Source organism: Pongo pygmaeus, chromosome 2 (genome assembly GCF_028885625.2).
Source record: "Pongo pygmaeus isolate AG05252 chromosome 2, NHGRI_mPonPyg2-v2.0_pri, whole genome shotgun sequence".
NCBI lineage: Eukaryota > Metazoa > Chordata > Mammalia > Primates > Hominidae > Pongo > Pongo pygmaeus.
In genome coordinates, this window is record NC_085930.1 from 95431460 (window position 1) to 95450504 (window position 19045).

The 19045-nt window shown below is 43.7% G+C and overlaps 1 protein-coding gene across 5 annotated transcripts in view; it reads right to left on the reverse strand.

The window, feature by feature from the left end:
- Positions 1–19045, reverse strand: part of FLNB (filamin B) — a 165064-nt gene that overhangs the window by 83236 nt on the left and 62783 nt on the right. For all 5 annotated transcript variants that reach the window (XM_063661031.1, XM_054479644.2, XM_054479643.2 and 2 more), the window contains exons 2-4: positions 13186–13434; positions 11667–11764; positions 8719–8866 (exon numbers count right to left, since the gene is read on the reverse strand). In XM_063661031.1, the coding sequence (XP_063517101.1) occupies positions 8719–8866; positions 11667–11764; positions 13186–13434 (495 nt within the window). The remainder of the gene's footprint in view (positions 1–8718; positions 8867–11666; positions 11765–13185; positions 13435–19045) is intronic.

Consider the following 19045-nt stretch of genomic DNA (forward strand, 5'->3'; position numbering starts at 1 on the left):
TTATGTTCAATACATAATACTTGATGATAAATGACAATGCTACTGGTTTATGTATTTAATATGCTATGCTTTTTATCATTATATTTTAGAGTGTGCATCTTCTATTTAAAAATTAAGTTAACTGTAAAGCAGCCTCAAGCAAGTCCTTCAGGAAATATTCTAGAAGAAGGCATTGTTATTATAGGAGACGGCAGTTCCACACATTACTGCTCCTGAGGACCTACCAGTGGGACAGTGGGACAGGATGTGGAGGTGGAAGATAGTGATAATGATGATCTTGACCCCGTGTAAGTCTAGACTAATGTGTGTGTTTTAAAAAAAAAAAAAAAAAAAAAAAAGTTTTAAAAGTACAAAAATGAAATTAAAAGTTTTAAACACAGAAGAAAGCTTACAGAGGCCGGGTGCAGTGGCTCACACCTGTAATCCCAGCACTTTGGATCACCTAAGGTGGATCACCGAGGTGGATCACCTAAGGTCAGGAGTTCGAGACCAGCCAGGCCAACAGGGTGAAACTACGTCTCTACTAAAAATATAAAAATTAGCCAGAAGTGGTGGTGGGCACCTGTAAGCCCAGCTACTAGGGAGGCTGAGGCAGGAGAATAGCTTGAACCCAGGAGGCAGAGGTTGCAGTAAGCCAAGATCACGCCACTATATTCTAGCCTGGGTGACAAGAGCAAAACTCCATCTCAAAACAAACAACCAATTGCTGTCCAGTTCAAGGATTCTTTTCTCTGTCCTTCCACCCTGCTATTGCGCTTATCCAATAAGTTTTTATTTCAGTTACTGCAATTTCCAATTCTAAAATGTCCATTTGGTTCCTTTTATCTCCCAAATTTTTATTATTATTTTGCTGGGACGTTGTATTTCTTTGCTGAGATTTTTAATTTTTTCATTTTTTTCATGATTGTTCTTAATTGCTTATCGAAGCTTTTTTTTTTTTTTTTTTTTTTTTTTTGAGATGGAGTCTCACTCTTCTTGCCCAGGCTGGAGTGCAATGGCATGACCTCAGCCCACTGCAACCTCCACCTCCCAGTTTCAAGTGGATTCTGCTGCCTCAGCCTCCCGAGTAGCTGGGATTACAGGTGTCCACCACCTCACCTGGCTAATTTTTTGTATTTTTAGTAGAGACGGGGTTTCATCATGTTGGTCAGGCTGGTATCGAATTCCTGACCTCAGGTGATCCGCCCGCCTTGGCCTCCCAAAGTGCTGGGATTACAAGCGTGAGCCACCACGCCTGGCTACTGAAGCCTTTTTTAATGGCTGCTTTAAAATTTTTGTCATAGGATTCTAACATCTCTATCACCTCAGTGTTGGCATCAACTGTCTTTTTCATTCAGTTTGAGATCTTCCTGGTTCTTGGTATGACAAGTGATTTTTTTTTTGAAACTGGATATTTGGGGTATCATGTAATGAGACTCTGGGTCTTCTGTAAATGTTCTGTTGTAGCTGGCGTTTTATGATACCACTCTGGCAGGGGAGGGAAGGGTACACACCTTGTTACTAACAGTGGGGGAAGAAGTCTAGGCTCTCCATTCAACCTCCACTGATGCTCAAGATTGGGGGGCTCATTACTGGTGCGTGGAGGTGGGAGATCTGGCTGGAGGGAGTAGGAGTGCCTCATTACTGCTCCTCCATGACCCCAGGGAGTGGCTTCCTTATTGCTAGACTGCTGTCAAAGCCTAGGCTCCCCATTCACCTCTGCGGGTGTAAGTGTGGGGCTGCATAGTTTTTTCTGTGGTGTGGACCTGGAGTAGAGCAGTGATTCTTTTAAGTTTTCTGCCTCACTGGGCTGCCCTTTCCTGGTCTTCTGGCTGGACAGGGGAGCTTTTGTTGGCACTTTCTGTGTTTGTGCCCACCGGCATTTTCAGGTTGCCAGCTTCTTTCTTTGGCTCCAAGTCTGGGATACATAAAGCAAAGTAAACCCAAGGAACTCGGTACTGTGTCATTCCTCGAGTCCCAAGATCCCTGGTTGGTCTGCCTCATCCTTTTTCAGAGGCTCCCTATGTTTTCCTTATGTATAGCCAGGGGTTTAGTTAGCAGAAAGAATTAGGAAAAATCCTATTCCATCTTCCCAGGAGCAGAAGTTCAAATATTACCTTTTTAAAAACTTTTTATTATGAAGAATTCCACACTAGGCTGGGCACAGTGGCTCACACCTGTAATTCCAGCACTTTGGGAGGCTGAGGCAGGTGAATTACCTGAGGTCAGGGGTTCGAGACCAGCCTGGCCAACATGGTAAAACTCCATCTCTACTAAAAATACAAAAATTAGCCAGGTGTGATGGTGGGCTCCTGTAATCTCAGCTACTCGTGAGGCTGAGGCAGGAGAATCCCTTGAACACAGGAGGCAGAGGCGAGGGTTGCAGCGAGCCAAGATCATACCATTGCACTCCAACCTGTGCAACAAAAGTGAAACTTCAGCTCAAAAAAAAAAAAAAAGAAAAAAGAAAAAAAAGGCTGGGCACCGTGGCTCACACCTGTAATCCCAGCATTTTGGAGGCCAAGGTGGGCAGATCACCTGAGGTCAGCAGTTCAAGACCAACCTGACCAACATGGTGTAACCCTGTCTCTACTAAAAATACAAAATTGGCGGGCTGTGGTGGTGCATGCCTGTAATCCCAGCTACTTGGGAGGCTGAGGCAGGAGAATTGCTTGAATCCAGGAGGCAGAGGTTGCAGTGAGCCTAGATCGTGCCATTGCACTCCAGCCTCGGCAACAAGAGCGAAACTCTGTCTCAAAAAAAGGCTGGGCGCAGTGGCTCACACCTGTAATCCCAACACTTCGGGAGGCCGATGCAGGTGGATCACGAGGTCAGGAGTTCAAGACCAGCCTGGCCAAGATGGTGAAACCCCATCTCTACTAAAACTACAAAATTAGCCGGGTGTGGTGGTGGGCGCCTGTAATCCCAGCTATTTAGCAGGCTGAGACAGGAGAATCGCTTGAACCAGAGGTTATAGTGGGCCGAGATCGTGCCATTGCACTCCAGCCTGGGCGACAGAGTGAGACTCCATCTCAAAAAAAAAGAAAAAAAAAAAAGAATTCCAAACACAGATGTAGAGAGCACTGCACAGTGGACCTCCTGTACCCAGCTTTAACAACTATCAACTCACAGCTGGTCTTGTTTCACCTTCACTCCCGCCTCCTCCCCTTCCTGTATTATTTTGACACAAATCCTAGACCTCAGATTTTTTATCCACAAACAATCACTATGTATCCTTAAAAGATACTTGCAAAGTACCCATAATATCGATACCACATTAAAAAATAATTCCTTAATGTCAAATATTCAGTGTTCAAATTTTCAATTATCTTATAAATATCATGAATTTCTTACAGCACCTTAAACTGCTGCTTTATCATGAATTTTTTGTTTGTTTGTTTGAGACAAAGTCTAGCTCTGTCGCCAGGCTGGAGTGCAGTGGCACCATCTAGGCTCACTGCAACCTCCGCCTCCCAGGTTCAAGCGATTTTCCTGCCTCAGCCTCCCAAGTAGCTGGGATTACAGGCACGCACCGCCATGCCCAGCTAATTTTTGTATTTTTGGTAAAGATGGGGTTTCACCACGTTGGCCAGGATGGTCTCGATCTCCTGACCTCGTGATCCACCCAACTCAGCCTCTCAAAGTACTGGGATTACATGCGTGAGCCACCACGCCTGGCTATCATGAATTTTTTTAACCATCAGTTTGAATAGGATCCAAATAAGGTCACATATTACAAATGGTTGCTAAGTCTCTTAAGTCTCATTTAATCTCCGGCTGTCTCTCCATCACTTCCTTTTCCTTGCTACCAATCTGTTAAAGACACTAGGTCATCTGTTACTATACTCTGGATTTCTATTCATTTCCCAATAATTTAGTTTAAGAAAAAATGGCCGTAGACTGTTATATAATAAGATAATCTTTCTGCCTAAAAAGAAAGTAAGGTAAAAATTATAAAGAATTACAAATAAATTTTAAAAGGTAGCCTTCCCACACTGCTCAGTAAGAAATGCAAAGCAAAGAAGATACACAGTTTAACTCAGCATAGAAAAAAGGCTAGAAATAAATACCTCAAACTTTGAAGGCAGGAATGAGATTGGCAGTTGGGAACTGAGTTTCAATTTTTATTTCATATATTTTTCTTTTGCTTAAGATTTACATAACAGTCAGGTTACGTAACTGATATAAGCAAATGGATTTAAACATACACCTAATAGCTAAGCATGGTGGCTCATGCCTGTAATCCCAGCACTTTGGGGGGCCAAGGCAGGGGGATTGCTTGAGCTCAGGATTTTGAGACCAGCCTGGGCAACATGGCCAGGTTGGTCTCAAACTAAAATATTTAAAAAAATAAGCGAGACATGGTGGTACACACCTGTGGTCCCAGCTACTAGGGAAGCTGAGGAGGGAGAATCACTTGAGCCCAGAAGGTCAAGGCTGCAGTTAGCCGTGATGGCATCACGACACTCCACACTGAGAGAGAGAGAGTGAGACTCTATCTCAAAATGACAACAACAAAAATAAGCAAGTAAATAAACATGCACCTAAAATACTAAAAGTCCCACTTCGTCTGACTCCAGCAGCCTAAGAAACAACTTACTCTGCAGCTTGTCAAAGGTCTGGGCTTGGGTTGGTCATCTGTGGCTAACCATGGCTGGTTAGAAAGCTGAACCACACCCCCACTCTGTAAACTCCTGCGGAGCTTTGCTTACCATGAAAGGAGACAACTGGTACCCCTCTGATTACTCAGATAGAAGGGTGCTTAAGGATTGCTCCACAGTAAATGCTTCATAGAGAACTAGATTTTTACAAAGATTTCTGATTAGCTCATAGACGAATGCTTTTCACATAGCTAATCCTGCAAGGAAGCCCACCACAAAGATCTGTTTGTGGCTGGAGGTCCACCTCACCCCAGCCCTCTTTCCTTTCAACCCACTGGAACTAAGCAAGGTGGGGCTCAGTGAATGGATCAACAAATGCTAACTGGCTGGCAACTAGCATCTATTAAACAACCAGGAAATAAAAAATAAAACAACACTTTCAAATCTTTTAGAAACTAGAAGATGAAACGGTCTCTCTTCCTGGGCTCAGGTGGCAGAAATGAAGCAATGTGGTCACACAGAGAAGACCAAAACTGACCCTGGCTTTCGTCTCACCACATGACAGAGACATATCTCACAGCCCCACCCATGTGGCCTTGTGACCCTGTCACCTAATATGACCATTTTGTCTTCCTACTTTAAAAAGCAAAGTGAGGCCACTTCCTCCTGAAAAATAAGCTGAATATAGGAATACCATATGATCCACCAGTTCCACTTCTGGGTATATCCCTAAAAGAAATGAAAACACGGTCTCAAACAGCACTTGTACACCCATGTTTTCATAGCAGCATTATTCACAATAGCCAAAAGAATGTAGCAACCCAAATGTCTATCAGCAGACGAATGGATAAGCAAAATGTGATATACACGTACAAAGGAATATTATTCAGCCTTAAAAAGGAATGAAATTCTAACACATGCTACAACATGGTGAGCCCTGAAAACATATGACAAATGAAGTAAGCCAGAGAAAAAAGACAGCATATGATTCTACTTCTAGGAGGCACCTAACAGACAGCGTATGATTCCACTTCTAGGAGGTACCTAACAGACAGCATATGATTTCACTTCTAGGAGGTCCCTAGAATAAGCAAATTCAGAGAGACAGGGAGTAGAATAAAGGTTACCAGGAGCAGAGGGGAGGGGAGAATGGGGCGCTATTGTTTAACGAGTATGGAGTTTCAGTTTGGGAAGTTGAAAAAGTTCTGGAGATGGATAGCAGTGGCGGTTGCACAACAACGTGAATACACTTAATGCCACACTTAAAAATGGTTAAAATAGTGAATTTTATGTTATGGATATTTTCCCACAATTAAAAAATGCAAAAAGCACACATATAAAAAAAAATTTTTTTTTAAAAAGGGTGTGTTTCCTCCACAAGCGCACCACACTTGCTAAGAGGCAGATGAAGGAAATGGCAATGACCAGCCACATTCCTGAACCATAACAAGTGATCATTTTCTAGAAAATAGCACCGTGAAAGGAAACCGTCTCACATTAACAACAGGGAAGCCGGATGGCCAGTGATAAGGTTATTACAAACATACACTACGCCTTGATTAGATTCAGTCCATTTGACCAATCTAGTTGACAAAGGATTTAATTGGTTGTTTGCAACTGTTTTGCCATTAAGGAAGCATAATCTTTAAAGTCAGAGATTCCTCATTCCAGCCACCACCTGTGGTATGCCTTAAAGAAAGCACTTTTTTTTTTTTTTTTTTGAGACGGAGTCTTGCTCTGTCGCCCAGGCTGGAGTGCAGTGGCGCGATCTCGGCTCACTGCAACCTCCGCCTCCCAGGTTCAAGCAATTCACCTGCCTCAGCCTCCCAAGTAGCTGGGACTACAGGCTTGTACCACCACGCCAAACTAATTTTTGTATTTTTAGTAGAGATGGGGTTTCACCTTGTTAGCCAGGATGGTCTCAATCTTCTGACCTCGTGATCTGCCTGCCTCAGCCTCCCAAAGTGCTAGGATTACAGGCGTGAGCCACCAAGCCAGGCCAAAGAAAGCACTTTTAAAGAAAGTGAGGACACGCCAGCCTTCAAGTGACTGTGAATGGGAGGAAGGCTTTGAAGTCCCTAGTCCCTACATAACACAAGGGATGTCACAGACCTCACAACCCACTGCAAACAGAACCTCAAATGGTAAGGAGTTTGTTCCAGAACTATCTGCCAGTCTAAATCATGCCCAAAAAGTCAGATGAGAAGACCCGGCCACTGAGGTGAGAACAGCACATGGTCAGCATCACTGCCCTAGCCATGTGTCATCTTAAGAATAAGCGGATTGGGAGGCTGAGCCGGGCAGATCACCTGAGGCCAGGAGTTGGAGACCAGCCTGGCCAACATGGTGAAACCCCATCTCTACTAAAAATACAAAAATTAGCCAGGCATGGTGGTGGCTGCCTGTAATCCCAGCTACTCGGGAGGCTGAGGCAGGAGAATCGCTTGAACCCAGGAGGCAGAGGTTGCAGTGAGCTGAGATCGTGCCACTGCACTCCAGCCTGGGTGACAGAGCGAGACTCTGTCTCAAAAAAAAAAAAAAAAAAAAAGACTAAGCTGATACCAAGCAGGAAAATATTTTATTCAAAGGGAACATATGTAGGGAAGGAACATCCTACAAGACACATGCCCTTAACTATTCAGAAAGTCAGTGTCATTTAAAAAAAAAAAAAAAAAAGTTTGGGGAAATTATTTAGCATGAAAAGAGTCTAAAGAGAAATAACAAACAAATGTAGTAAGTGAACCTTAATCAGATCTTAGTTTGTAAAACAGCAACAACTATAAAAGACAATCTTAGGACAATAGAGAAATTCCAACACAAACTGAATATTAGATTATATGAAACTATTGTTAATTTTCTTACATGTGGCAATGAATACTGTGGTTATGCAAGAGGATATCCTATTCTTAGGAGAAGCTTAGTGATGTACTGAGGACAGAACTGTCACCATGCTTGCAACTTATTTTCAAATAATTCAGCAATCATACACATGAACACATATGCAAACACACACAAAGGGCAAGAGAAAACTATTAAGCTAGAATGGTAACAACTGTCAATTCTGGGAGAAGATATACAGAATACTGTGTGTATAACTATTATCCCACTGGGATAACATTTTCTTTCTCTTTTTTTTTTTGAGATGGAGGCTCACGCACTCTGTCACCCAGGCTGGAGTGCAGTGGCAAGATCTCGGCTCACTGCAACCTCTGCCTCCTGGGTTCAAGCGATTCTCCTGCCTCAGCCTCCTGAATAGCTGGGATTACAGGCACCCACCACTATGCCTGGCTAATTTTTGTATTTTTTGTAGAGACGGGGTTTCACCATGTTGGCCAGGCTGGTCTCCAACTCCTGACCTCAGGTGATCTGCCCACCTCGGCCTCCCAAAATGCTGGGATTATAGGCATGAACCACCACACCCGGCCGATATTTTCTTAATTATGAAAAATGAGAAATAAAATGCACTCCTTCCCCTCCCCCATAGAAAAGGCGTTAAGTTGTATCTGGCCATGTTGATCTTCACCAGAAACCACACTTTGCAGCCACGTAACTCTTCTCTTCACAAAGCTAGTGTGCTTGAAGTCAGGTGCCAATCACAACACCAAATGCCTTGAAATGGCTTCTACCGACTATAATGTTCTGAGCAGAACGGTGTTCCGCAGCTGCCTCGCAGTCATAAACAGGATGTCTTAGCAAGGAAGTATCTGCCAGGGGTTAACAATAGCTCCCACTTCGGCTGGAAATCTGAGGCAGCCTTAGCATAACAGAAGGAGAAATGAACCAACAGCCAGATGGCCCACCCGTATCACTGACTGTGGTGATCTGGGGCAAGACCAAACTCCCCCGACTCCCTACGCCGTGATTCCTCTTCTGAAAAATGGGAGCAATGGGCTACTGCACTAAAATCACCAAGCAGCAAATTTGCTCTTTCCATCTAAAGCAGAAACATTTCTTAAAGCCTTAGAAAAACAAGGCAGAATAAAACAGTCATAAAATGTGTTATAAAGGAGGCTTGGGGTATCTTTGAGGATTACACCCATCTATTTTTGATTCTAAGAACATCACTCTTGAAGCCATGAAATCATCTCTAACACCAGAGGACATGTCTCCAATACAACACCAGAGGACCAGCACTCACCTCTGCCATAGGCCCTGGCTTTCTTCGGGTTGAGTTTGGGTTTGAGAGGAGCCCCCGGCTTGAGCTTGGCTTTGGGGAACTGGGACAGGTAAGTCATAACTGAGTGCTCGTCCACATCCGGGTGAATGATTTCTTCAGGAGTGATGACCTAGGATAATGACATGGTGGATGAACACCCAGAACACATCACTTTGCAACTATTGAAGTGTTTGCAAATGCCTCTTAAACCAAGCACTACACATATTAAGAAACTGAGTCAGCTTCTCAATTAAGTGAAATTACATTAAACCAACACACCAATATCAGTGTTTTTAACTATTTTGAGAAATTGCAGACCCCTTTGAAAGCTAGGGGCCCCTCTCCAAAAAATTCTGCAAGTAACTTCCAAAAGTTCATTGTCCTCCCCATTCCCCAAAAGTCCATTTACTCCTCTGGTCAAACCTTTCAAAAATGATAAAAGGATAAGCTATAGCAAGTCAGGAAAATGAAGAAACAAGCACACATGGGATTAGAGCATGTTACAAAAAAGTGCACAGGTTAACCAGCTTTTTCCTTTGCTTGTATACTCATGGTCTGTATCTGTATTAACTCTGCTCATTAAAAAAGGTAAATAAAAAAGAAACAACATGTAAATATTAGATATGTGATCTCAATATATTAGGAGCCATTAAAAAATAGGGAAGCCAGGCGTGGTGGCTCATGACTGTAATCCCGTCACTTTAAGAGGCCAAGACAAATCACTTGAGGTCAGGAGTTCAAGACCAGCCTGGCCAACATGGTGAAACCCAGTCTCTACTAAAAACACAAAAATTAGCCCAGTGTGGTGGCAGACACCTGTAATCCCAGCTACTAGGGAGGCTGAGGCAGGAGGAGGGCTTGAACCCAGCAGGTGGAGGTTTCAGTGAGCTGAGATCATGCCACTGCACTCCAGCCTGGGTAACAGAGGAGTGAGATGCGGTCTCTTAAAAAAAAAAAAAAGCCAGGTGCAGTAGCTCACGCCTGTAATCCCAGCACTTTGGGAGGCCGAGGTGCGTGGATCACGAGGTCAGGAGTTCGAGACAAGCCTGGCCAACATGGTGAAACCCCGTTTCTACTAAAAATACAAAATTAGCCAGGCATGGTGGCATACACCCACAGTCCCAGCGACTCGGGAGGCTGAGGCAGGAGAATCGCTTGTACCTAGGAGGCAGAGGTTGCAGTGAGCCGAGATCGTGCCACTGTACTCCAGCCTGTGTGACGGAGTCAAAAAAAAAAAAAAAAAAAAAAAGGGAATGGGTGAATTTCTCTTGATATTCAGTTTAGGAGCAAGACTAGACCCATCCTGGACAGGCGACTTCCCTGAAGGTGCCACCACCTCAGTTTCAGTACCATCATCTGACCCAGCCCTATACAGCATGCAGAGTCCCCCCTGCCTCCAGTAATGGTGCTAAGGAGGTTAAATCACACTTCCTCAGATGAACAGAGGCTCTGTCTTATGGACCAGGTTAACCATGTGCAATGAACAACAGATGTGTCCAACTTCCCTCCCCATGTGATAAAAAGCACCAGAAAACATTCTGACCATTAGCCTGCAGGAACAAAAGAGCTACTTGGGTTTGAACAGTCGCCTTCAATACATTCCATAAAAAGTAGGATGTGTGTCGATTTGGCATTTCTTCCCGGCAGCTCCTTCAACAACTTCACCCGTGCCAACATCACATGAATGTAAAAAGGAGACGGTTTAGGTTTAAGCGGAGATGAAAAACACACCACACCACTTCCTGAGGGTGGACGAGCCAAGAAACCAATGAGCCATGTAGGAGAGACATGACTCCAAAACCAAACCAAAGAAACAGGCATGTTTTTCTACCTTCCAAGGGACCCTGTTACAAAATACACTGAACTCAGACCTCAATGCAGCCTATAGTGATGCCATCAGTCCCACGGCACTGGCTACCTGCAATCTTCCCTGGCTAGCCTTTGGACACGGGACTCATGGTGCCTAACTGTTAGAGGGAGTTTCTGGAAAGAAAACACTGGTTTTCCTCCCAGCTAGGAAGATCAGACTTCAACCAAGCAATAGGACTACTGTAGATGGTATCCAAGACTTATTTGATTTCTGAGTTCTCTTGTTATATTCCTGTGATAGGATTATGGGTGATAGAGATTCTTCCACAGTTTCCATTAATGGTGGATTATCCTGGCTTACATGTTTTTAAAAGTTTTAAGTCGGCCAGGCACAGTGGCTCACGCCTGTAATCCCAGCACTTTGGGAGGCCGAGGCAGGCAGATCACGAGGTCAGGAGTTCGAGACCAGCCTGACCAATATGGTAAAACCCTGTCTCTACTAAAAATACAAAAATTAGCCAGGTGTGGTGGCGCGCACCTATAATCCCAGCTACTCAGGAGGCTGAGGCAGGAGAATTGCTTGAACCCGAGAGGCGGAGGTTGCAGTGAGTGGAGGTTGCATTGCACTCCAGCCTGGGCGACAGAGCGAGACTCCATCTCAAAAAAAAAAAAAAAAAAAGTTTTAAGTCCTGTGACTTTTCTTAAGCTATTGGATTAAAATTACCTTTTAAAATGTAGATTGAAAAATGGTCAAATACTATCAATTTCTTATGGCTCAACCTAATAGTTAGGGTCCATATTTGTAGTCTGGGGTTTAATGGTAGTCTTCAAAATATTTAGAGAAGAAACACTAGAAAATTTGCCAGTGTGTGACAAAGAAGAGTGACATGAAAATTTCTGGATGATATACATTAAACCAACACACTAAGATCTATAAGCACTTGAGTCAATGAGAACCTACTATTATTATGGGTAAACTGAGGAAGATGAGAGAGCATCACAGGCAATGCTCTCTGAAGTCTCAATACCAAGAAGGTCGGGCTGCCTGACCTGGGAAGGCATCCACAGAACAAGCTAGTGGGTGAGGGCAGCCTCACAGGACCTGGCACACTTGTGCATACCTGTGGGACACCCAGCCAGTCATCTGCCTGCTGCATGGCTTCTCGTGCATTATCCACAGGCTTCTGCGGGTCCCAGGATTCCCAGTCTGGGCACAGACCTGTTAACAGAACACAAAAGATTCTTTTAGCATTAGCTGACCAAAGAGATTAAAGGAAACCATGTGCCTAAACTAACCCATTTGTTCTTTTAGTTCAGAGAATGATTTTTTCCTAAAATCTGAGCGAATCATATATTTAATAGGCAAAAAGTATCACAGGTATGAGTGCGCCAGTGTGTAAACTATCCTCCATTACTGAGACTTCTCCTCCGGGTGCTATGTTCTTGCATGAAGATGGGGATTATCCATTCCTTGAAGGAGTGGTGTTAAAAAATAAACAAAGCTTGGAAAAAACCTGGTGCCTTTATGCAGGAGGGATTTTTTTTTTTTTTTTACTCTATTCCTGGATATATCTAAAAAGCCTAGAATAGCATCCTGTGTGATTCAAAAATCCACTTGCTCAAAAGCACAAACCTAGAATTATCTTAAAAGCCTTTGTAAGCACATGAGGTAAAGGACTAGAGTAAAAACTCCCAGGTTTAAATTGGAAAGAGGTATCCTGAAATGTGTCCTTAAATGGAAGTAAAGAAGAGGATATTAGGAAATCAATTAATGCTGCACTTTGAATTTTTCCTGGATGACACCAACTTATAGGCTCTCAACTAAGAATGAGGCCTTCAGCCCTCCCGTACCCAACTGACACTAGTTCTGCTTTGAGTATGTCAAGAACCACTAACTAACTAAATACTAATGTGCCCAGTAAATACAGAATACACAGTAAATGGAAAATATGACTAATACCTTTTTTTTTATTAAAATCAACTTTAGGGGGTGTGTGTAAACTCTGACTCTGGTCTTTCTACTGAGTGTGTACCAGCAAACTCTACCCATCAATCTAAACCCTCCAGTGGGAATAATTACAACCTTCATACACACTCAACCACTAAGAAATGAGCAGCCCATCAAGGGTGGAAAAGGCTCCAACTGGATCCTGACCAAATGCTATTTCACAGCAATACAGAAACAAAGGGTGGAGAATACCATATATAGTCAAACCAGTGGTTAATAAAAATGGGTACTTTCCACTCCATGGAAGTTTTTAGATTTTCATGCCAAGCCACCTAATAGGACAAATGTTTCTCCAAATCCAACGAGAAACTGAGCACCAATGTGGGAAGACACAGGATTTTGGAGTCTGGAAGCTAAACCCAAGTCTTGCTTCTAAGCACCAACTCCTTCATTGGAATTTGGATGAAAGACTCAACTTGATGCTCAAACATGTCTACGGATACACCTAGAAAATCTGCCCTTGGAAGGGTACACAGAGCCAGTTTTAGTTTCCTTAGCCGTCTTACAATGGGCTAAGACCTGGAGAAATACGCCAATCAAAGCAAAGATAGCATTCCCGTTGAAAACCAGAATGTTTGGGACCCACACACCCCCATCCTGGACAGATGGTTTAGGCAGCCCTGGGCACCTACCTGGAGCACAGCTGTCTACCAGGGCTCCGAGGGCTTTGCCGTCTTGCCAGTTCTGGTTAAAGTTGGTGATGGGCAAGTAGGGGATCTTGTTCTGAATCCACCCCAGCAGCCTCTGTTTTGGCGTCTGCTTCTTGGCATCATCATCCCCTTCATCCTCCCACACGGGCATGGAGATGGAGTAGTGGAGGATCAGCGTCCACACCAGACCCAAGATGAGCTTCAGGTTCCCATCCACAATGGCTTTGCTATCTGGGGAGAGAGGCACAGGCTTGGTCATTCCTTTGGGTTACACAAGTGTAAATTATGCTTCTTATATAAATGTAAACGGAGTCTTCAACTATTAGAGAACCATAATGAGATATTTAAGAGTAAAAGGATGTAATGCTCAAATTTGCTTCAAAACACTTGAGGACAAGAACAGATGAAATATGATTCCAAAATGCTGTTAACGGATGTCACTGGATCATGGGTTCATGAGCATGTAAGATACCACTGTCTCTACTTTTGTATATGCCTAAAATTTTCCCTAATAATGGCCGGGTGCAGTGGCTCACTCCTGTGACCCCAGCACTTTTGGGAGGCCGAGGAAGGAGGATTGCTTTGAGCTCAGGAGTTCAAGACCAGCCTGGGCAACATGGCGAAACTCCCTTCTACCAAAAAAAAAAAAAATTAGCCGAGCATGGTGGCTCACTCCTGTAGTCCCAGCTACTCAGGAGACCGAGGTTGGAGGATCGCTTGAGCCCGGGAAGTGAAAGTTACAGAGAGCTGAGGTCACGCCACTGCACTCCAGCCTGGGCAACAGAGTGAGACCCTGTCTCAAAAATTGAAAGAAATCATTTCACAAATATAGACGATAAAAAGGAGTGACTGCATCCCAGAGGTAACAACCTGCTAACCTGGTAGTATACAGCCTACCAGATTGTGTGTGTATGCGTGTGTGCACGTGTGTATGTGTATACATGCATGTGTGTTTGCTGCCTGAATTCATGTTATTCAATAAGTAGAAATTTTTTTCTTTTCATTAATCATTATGTCCTAGACATCTTTTCCCTATAAAAAGTTTGTTTCTGTTTACATTCCTATCTATAGATTTAAGAGGCCAGTTAGTTATCCCTGCAAATCTCACCAATGCTGGGTGTTATTAATCATTTTCATATTTGCTATTCTGACACGTCAGTCATTCTTAAGAGTAAGCCGTGACACAAATGTGTCCTGTTGTGAGGAGGATAAGCAACCAGCCAAAATCATGGCCCCTTTCTAGTCCTTCCCTTGCTTAACAGAACATGCCATGCCATGCCCCTGGCCAGCACCTTCCAGGAGTCTCATTGCCATTTGTTTCCACTTCCCCTGCCCTTGCCTTCTCTGCAGCTATCCATCTCCCGCACCCCCTGCAACTTTTTCTCTCTCTCTCCATTTCCCTATACCCACTCTCCACCAAAGATACTCTGTAGCCAGCTCCCATTCTACCAGGACCCCAAGCTACAAACATGGGCACTATCCTGGACTCCTCCTCTTCAACTCTTGGTATAGTTTCCACAATGTGTCAATTCTATCCCTACCTAACTCTTTTGGCAAACCCTTTTCTACACCCTCCCAATAAACATTTTTGTCTTTGACAGCCTTGAAGCTGAATCACTGTTCACTTAACCCCAGAACCATCTTTCTCATCAGGTACCTCTGTGCTTCCAAATTCACCAGGGTCCCCACTGCACACAGTCAGCTCCTTAAACATAAAGCACCTCAGAACCTACATAACCCCCATCCAATCTGCTTTCCACTCTTGCCACTCCCACCCACCATACTGCAGGCTCAAAGACTCCTTGTTCCTGGACTACATCTTGCCCTGAGCCCCTGGACCTCTTCATGTGTTCTCTATCCCTTTGATGGGAAGACCTTCACCCATCCTCCCGTGGGATAACTCCTGGTTCATCATTCTGACACCAGATTCTACAGCCGGTGGCACTTCAGTTTCCACCAGCATTTATGTATGAGTTCCTTGGCCTCCCACCTCACTCCAGAACTGAGACTGCTTGTTGGGGAGTGACTGAGCTATCTGCATCTTGGTGTCTCCCCAGCCACCCACCAAGAGCCACCTGAATGCTGGTTGAACACATGCCAAATTACACTTAATGAAACCCAACCACAACCACATGAAAAGCATACTCACATGCTGATAAGGGGTGCATGGGATGCCACTCAAAACTGAAAGGGTGAGAGCTTTATTTTTTTTAATTAACCTGATTATTGTTATATCCTCTTGCAACAAAAGACCCTCTTTAAGAGCCCACACCCAAACCATCAGAGAGAAATCATCAGAATTTAATTAATTAAATTAATCAGAATTGCAGTTGCAGATTCAGTCATAATAAAACTCGATCATCTAACCCGGAAAAAACAAAGAGTATCATGGAGTGGCTGGTAAGAAAAACTAATTCAAGCAATCCTCACTCAAAGTTAAGGTTCCCAACGACTTTCTCTATAATGAATTGTGTAAATAATAACTTCGAAGCAGGACTGTCTACATAATTCATGGGGCTCAAAGAAAAATGAAAATACAGGGTTCCTTGTCTAAAACTTAAGAACTTCACACCAACATCCATTTTCTACTCCCCAAATGTATCACTAACGTTTAAGCCAGGCCCCTAAATACAGGAAACAGATACAAATTCACTGTGTTTTCTTGTAATTTAGCTCAAGAATTGCTTTCACTACCCACTTCCTCAAATTCCCATCCTTTGCCATGTGTTGCTGTCTTTAACTGTTTGAATCTAGCTTCACACACAGCCTCTTGCTTTTTTTAGTTTCTCTTCTTCACTCTCTTTTGCAAGTATGAGTCTTGTTAATCCTGGGGAGGATAATCTGATTTTGGAATCATTTCCCAGCTCATTTCTCAGTATTACCTGAAGTTACATCAAATTTAACTCCTAGGGGAGCAAGACCTGCCTGCCTCTAGACCAGTGGTTCTCAAAATTTAGCAGGCGTCAGAATCATCTGAAGGACCTGTTAAACCACAGAATGCTGGGCTCACTTTTAAAGTTTCTGATTTAACAGGCCTGGGGTGAAACAGGAGAATTTGAATTTCCAATAAATTCATAGGTAATGCTGATGCTCTTGGTCTGGGTCATAAGAGTAATTCTGATCATTCCATATTCTGTTTGTCATCTCCTTTACCGAAAGCCTTTATATCATGGGTTCTTCCTGAGTGTGGGGAAAACCTGTGCCTTTATTCTAACCAATAGAAAAATGGCAGAGGTGACGGGCTATTACTCCCATGACCATATTATGATGCATGAAACTCCACTTTAGCAGACAGGAGACAGGTTCTCTTGCTGGCTGTGAGGAAACAGGCAGCCGTGTTATGAACTGCCTATGCAGAAGGCTTCATGGCAGAGATATGAGCGTAGCCTCTAAAACCTGAGGTTAGCCTCCAAGCAACAGCTAGTAAAAAGCTGGGACCTGTCAGTGGGACAATCACACGGAAATGGATTCTTTTAAAAACCTGAATGAACCTGAATGAATCTGAATGAAGTGGATTTTTCCTTAGTTAGGCATTCAGATGAAAACACACCCTAGATGGCACCTTCCTTGTAGTCTCGTGAGACCCGGAGCAGAGGACCTGGTCTTAAGCCATGGCTGGACTCCTGGCCCACAGAAACTGTGAGACAATAAATAAGTGTTGTTCGAAACTACAACTCCCCAGTGCCAAAAAAAAAAAAAAATTAAGAACTTCAAGACAGCAACAGCAGAGCAATAAACCAAGTACAGGGCCCTTCTGAGCGCACAGGTCATGTGGTCATGAAGCCAGCCCTCCTTTTGAGGTCCTGTGGTCAATCAAGGAGCAATGGTCTGCATAAAACTCCAGGCCCTGCACAGAACTTGGTTTTCCAAGGAATCCACCCCACAGGACCAGACATTTCCTGAGCTGGAAGTCCTTGACCATGACTGAATTTTTTGGATTAGCTATCCTGTTATTTGGTTGTTGTTTTGAAGTGCTATTGATTACGGAGTTACTACCTACTGATTATCAGAAATTCCAGATCAAACAAGTTTCCACGCCAATTTCCTTTAAGTTAAAGGGAGAAGAGCAATCTTCAAAAGGGTAAACAATAAATAAATAAATAAATAAATAAATAGTGGGTATACTGTCAGGGTAATGGTGGTGGCCAGGCACCCTCAAGGCATTGATCTCTTGCACCAGGAGGGATTGGATGGAGCTATGAAGTCTCATCCAGCCACAGGCATTAGTCTGCAAAACTCAAACTTTCCCAAGTTATATGTTAAATGCTTTTCAAAAGCAGACTTGCAGATTTGATTCACAAACCTAACATGAAATCATTAACATGAAATCAGCTTGCTCTATTTTTACCCAGCTTACACATGCTAGTCTACAGGAATGAGACACAAGTCTTTTTCGAAAAAATGTTGGGGGAAATATGACCCAGTTGAAGTCTGAGCCCAATTTACAAAAAATACAATGCCCAGAATTTCTGTTTCCAATTGGATTCAAGGTGGGTGTCCACACGGGAAAGCCCCCTTTATGGTCTCATTGGGATAAATGATACCTTCCTTCTGCTATTTTAAGGACTAGAGAGCAGTTCTCATTCCAAAACTGATTTTGACAGGTGAAGGTTCAAACGCTTCACCAAACTCTTGGAACAATAAAAAGATGGCGACTTGCCCAAAGACCTCCAGGTTCCCATCCACATGAAATAGGAGACTCCCCAAGCCTCGAAAGTGAAATGTTACACAGCATCACAGGGTCAACAACATCTGACCATCACGTAGATGAGACACTTTTCAGACCTGAACGTGCTCTGCAATGTTTAAGCCGAGGGTAAAACATGGAGCAGAACCTTAAGAAGAGGAAAAGGCCAGATGAGCCGGAAGCCTTTCAGCAGGATTCCATGTGAAGACTTGCTCAAGGGCCTTTTTTGGGAATAAATAAACCAACGCCTACTAGGTCCGCCTAACCACCTAGAATCTGCTTAGATTTCAGTGGGTTGGAATTGGGCCATGGGTTTCTCCTCCCCAAATCCAGCCAATAACAATTCCCACATAACTGGTCTTGGCTCTGGACAACCCTGACCCTCAAACCACATACATTTTCTCGAACTACTTAAAATTTACTCAGTGTTGCTTATAAGTGAGCAGGGTGGGTGTGTTTTGTTTCGTTTTGTTTTCTTTTCTTTTTAATAGCTAGAAATTTAATTTGAGCTACTCCAAATTCTGGGATGGAATGTTTTCATGTCACTTCTGTAAATCAGTTCTCTCGTCCTGGTGAAGGAGTATTCTAGAATGGATGCATTTACGGGGGTGGAAACCGGCTATTTTTAGGCAATCTTCAGAAGCATCTTGGAAACATCTTCTTTGTGGATGAGTTCCCCAGAGGTCAGGGAGATGGTGGCCTTTTACCTCTCTACTCACATCAGGAGGGCCCAGATCCACGCAACCACGTGTATGCCTACTACATTCCTGCACCAAACCATCCAGGGAGTTCCCGGAGGTCAGTTCCAGCAGCTTCTCTCCTGGTTGTTACTGATTAACCAGGGTGGCAGAGGTGGTAGCCCATGAGGAGAGGCATGGACAGACACTATTCCATATTTTTGCCCTCCTGGGAAGGAATAGGTCATCCTTTGGCCACAATGCAGGTAGCTGCTGAGTCAGAAATAGCCAACAAAGTGACGGTAAAAATTAAGGAGAGGCCAGGCATGGTGGCTCACACTTGTAATCTCAACACTTTGGGAGGCCAAGGCAGGAGGATCACTTAAAGTCAGGAGTTCGAGACCAGCCTGGCTAACACGGTGAAACCCCGTCTCTACTCAAAATACAAAAATTAGCTGGGTATGGTGGTGTGTGCCTG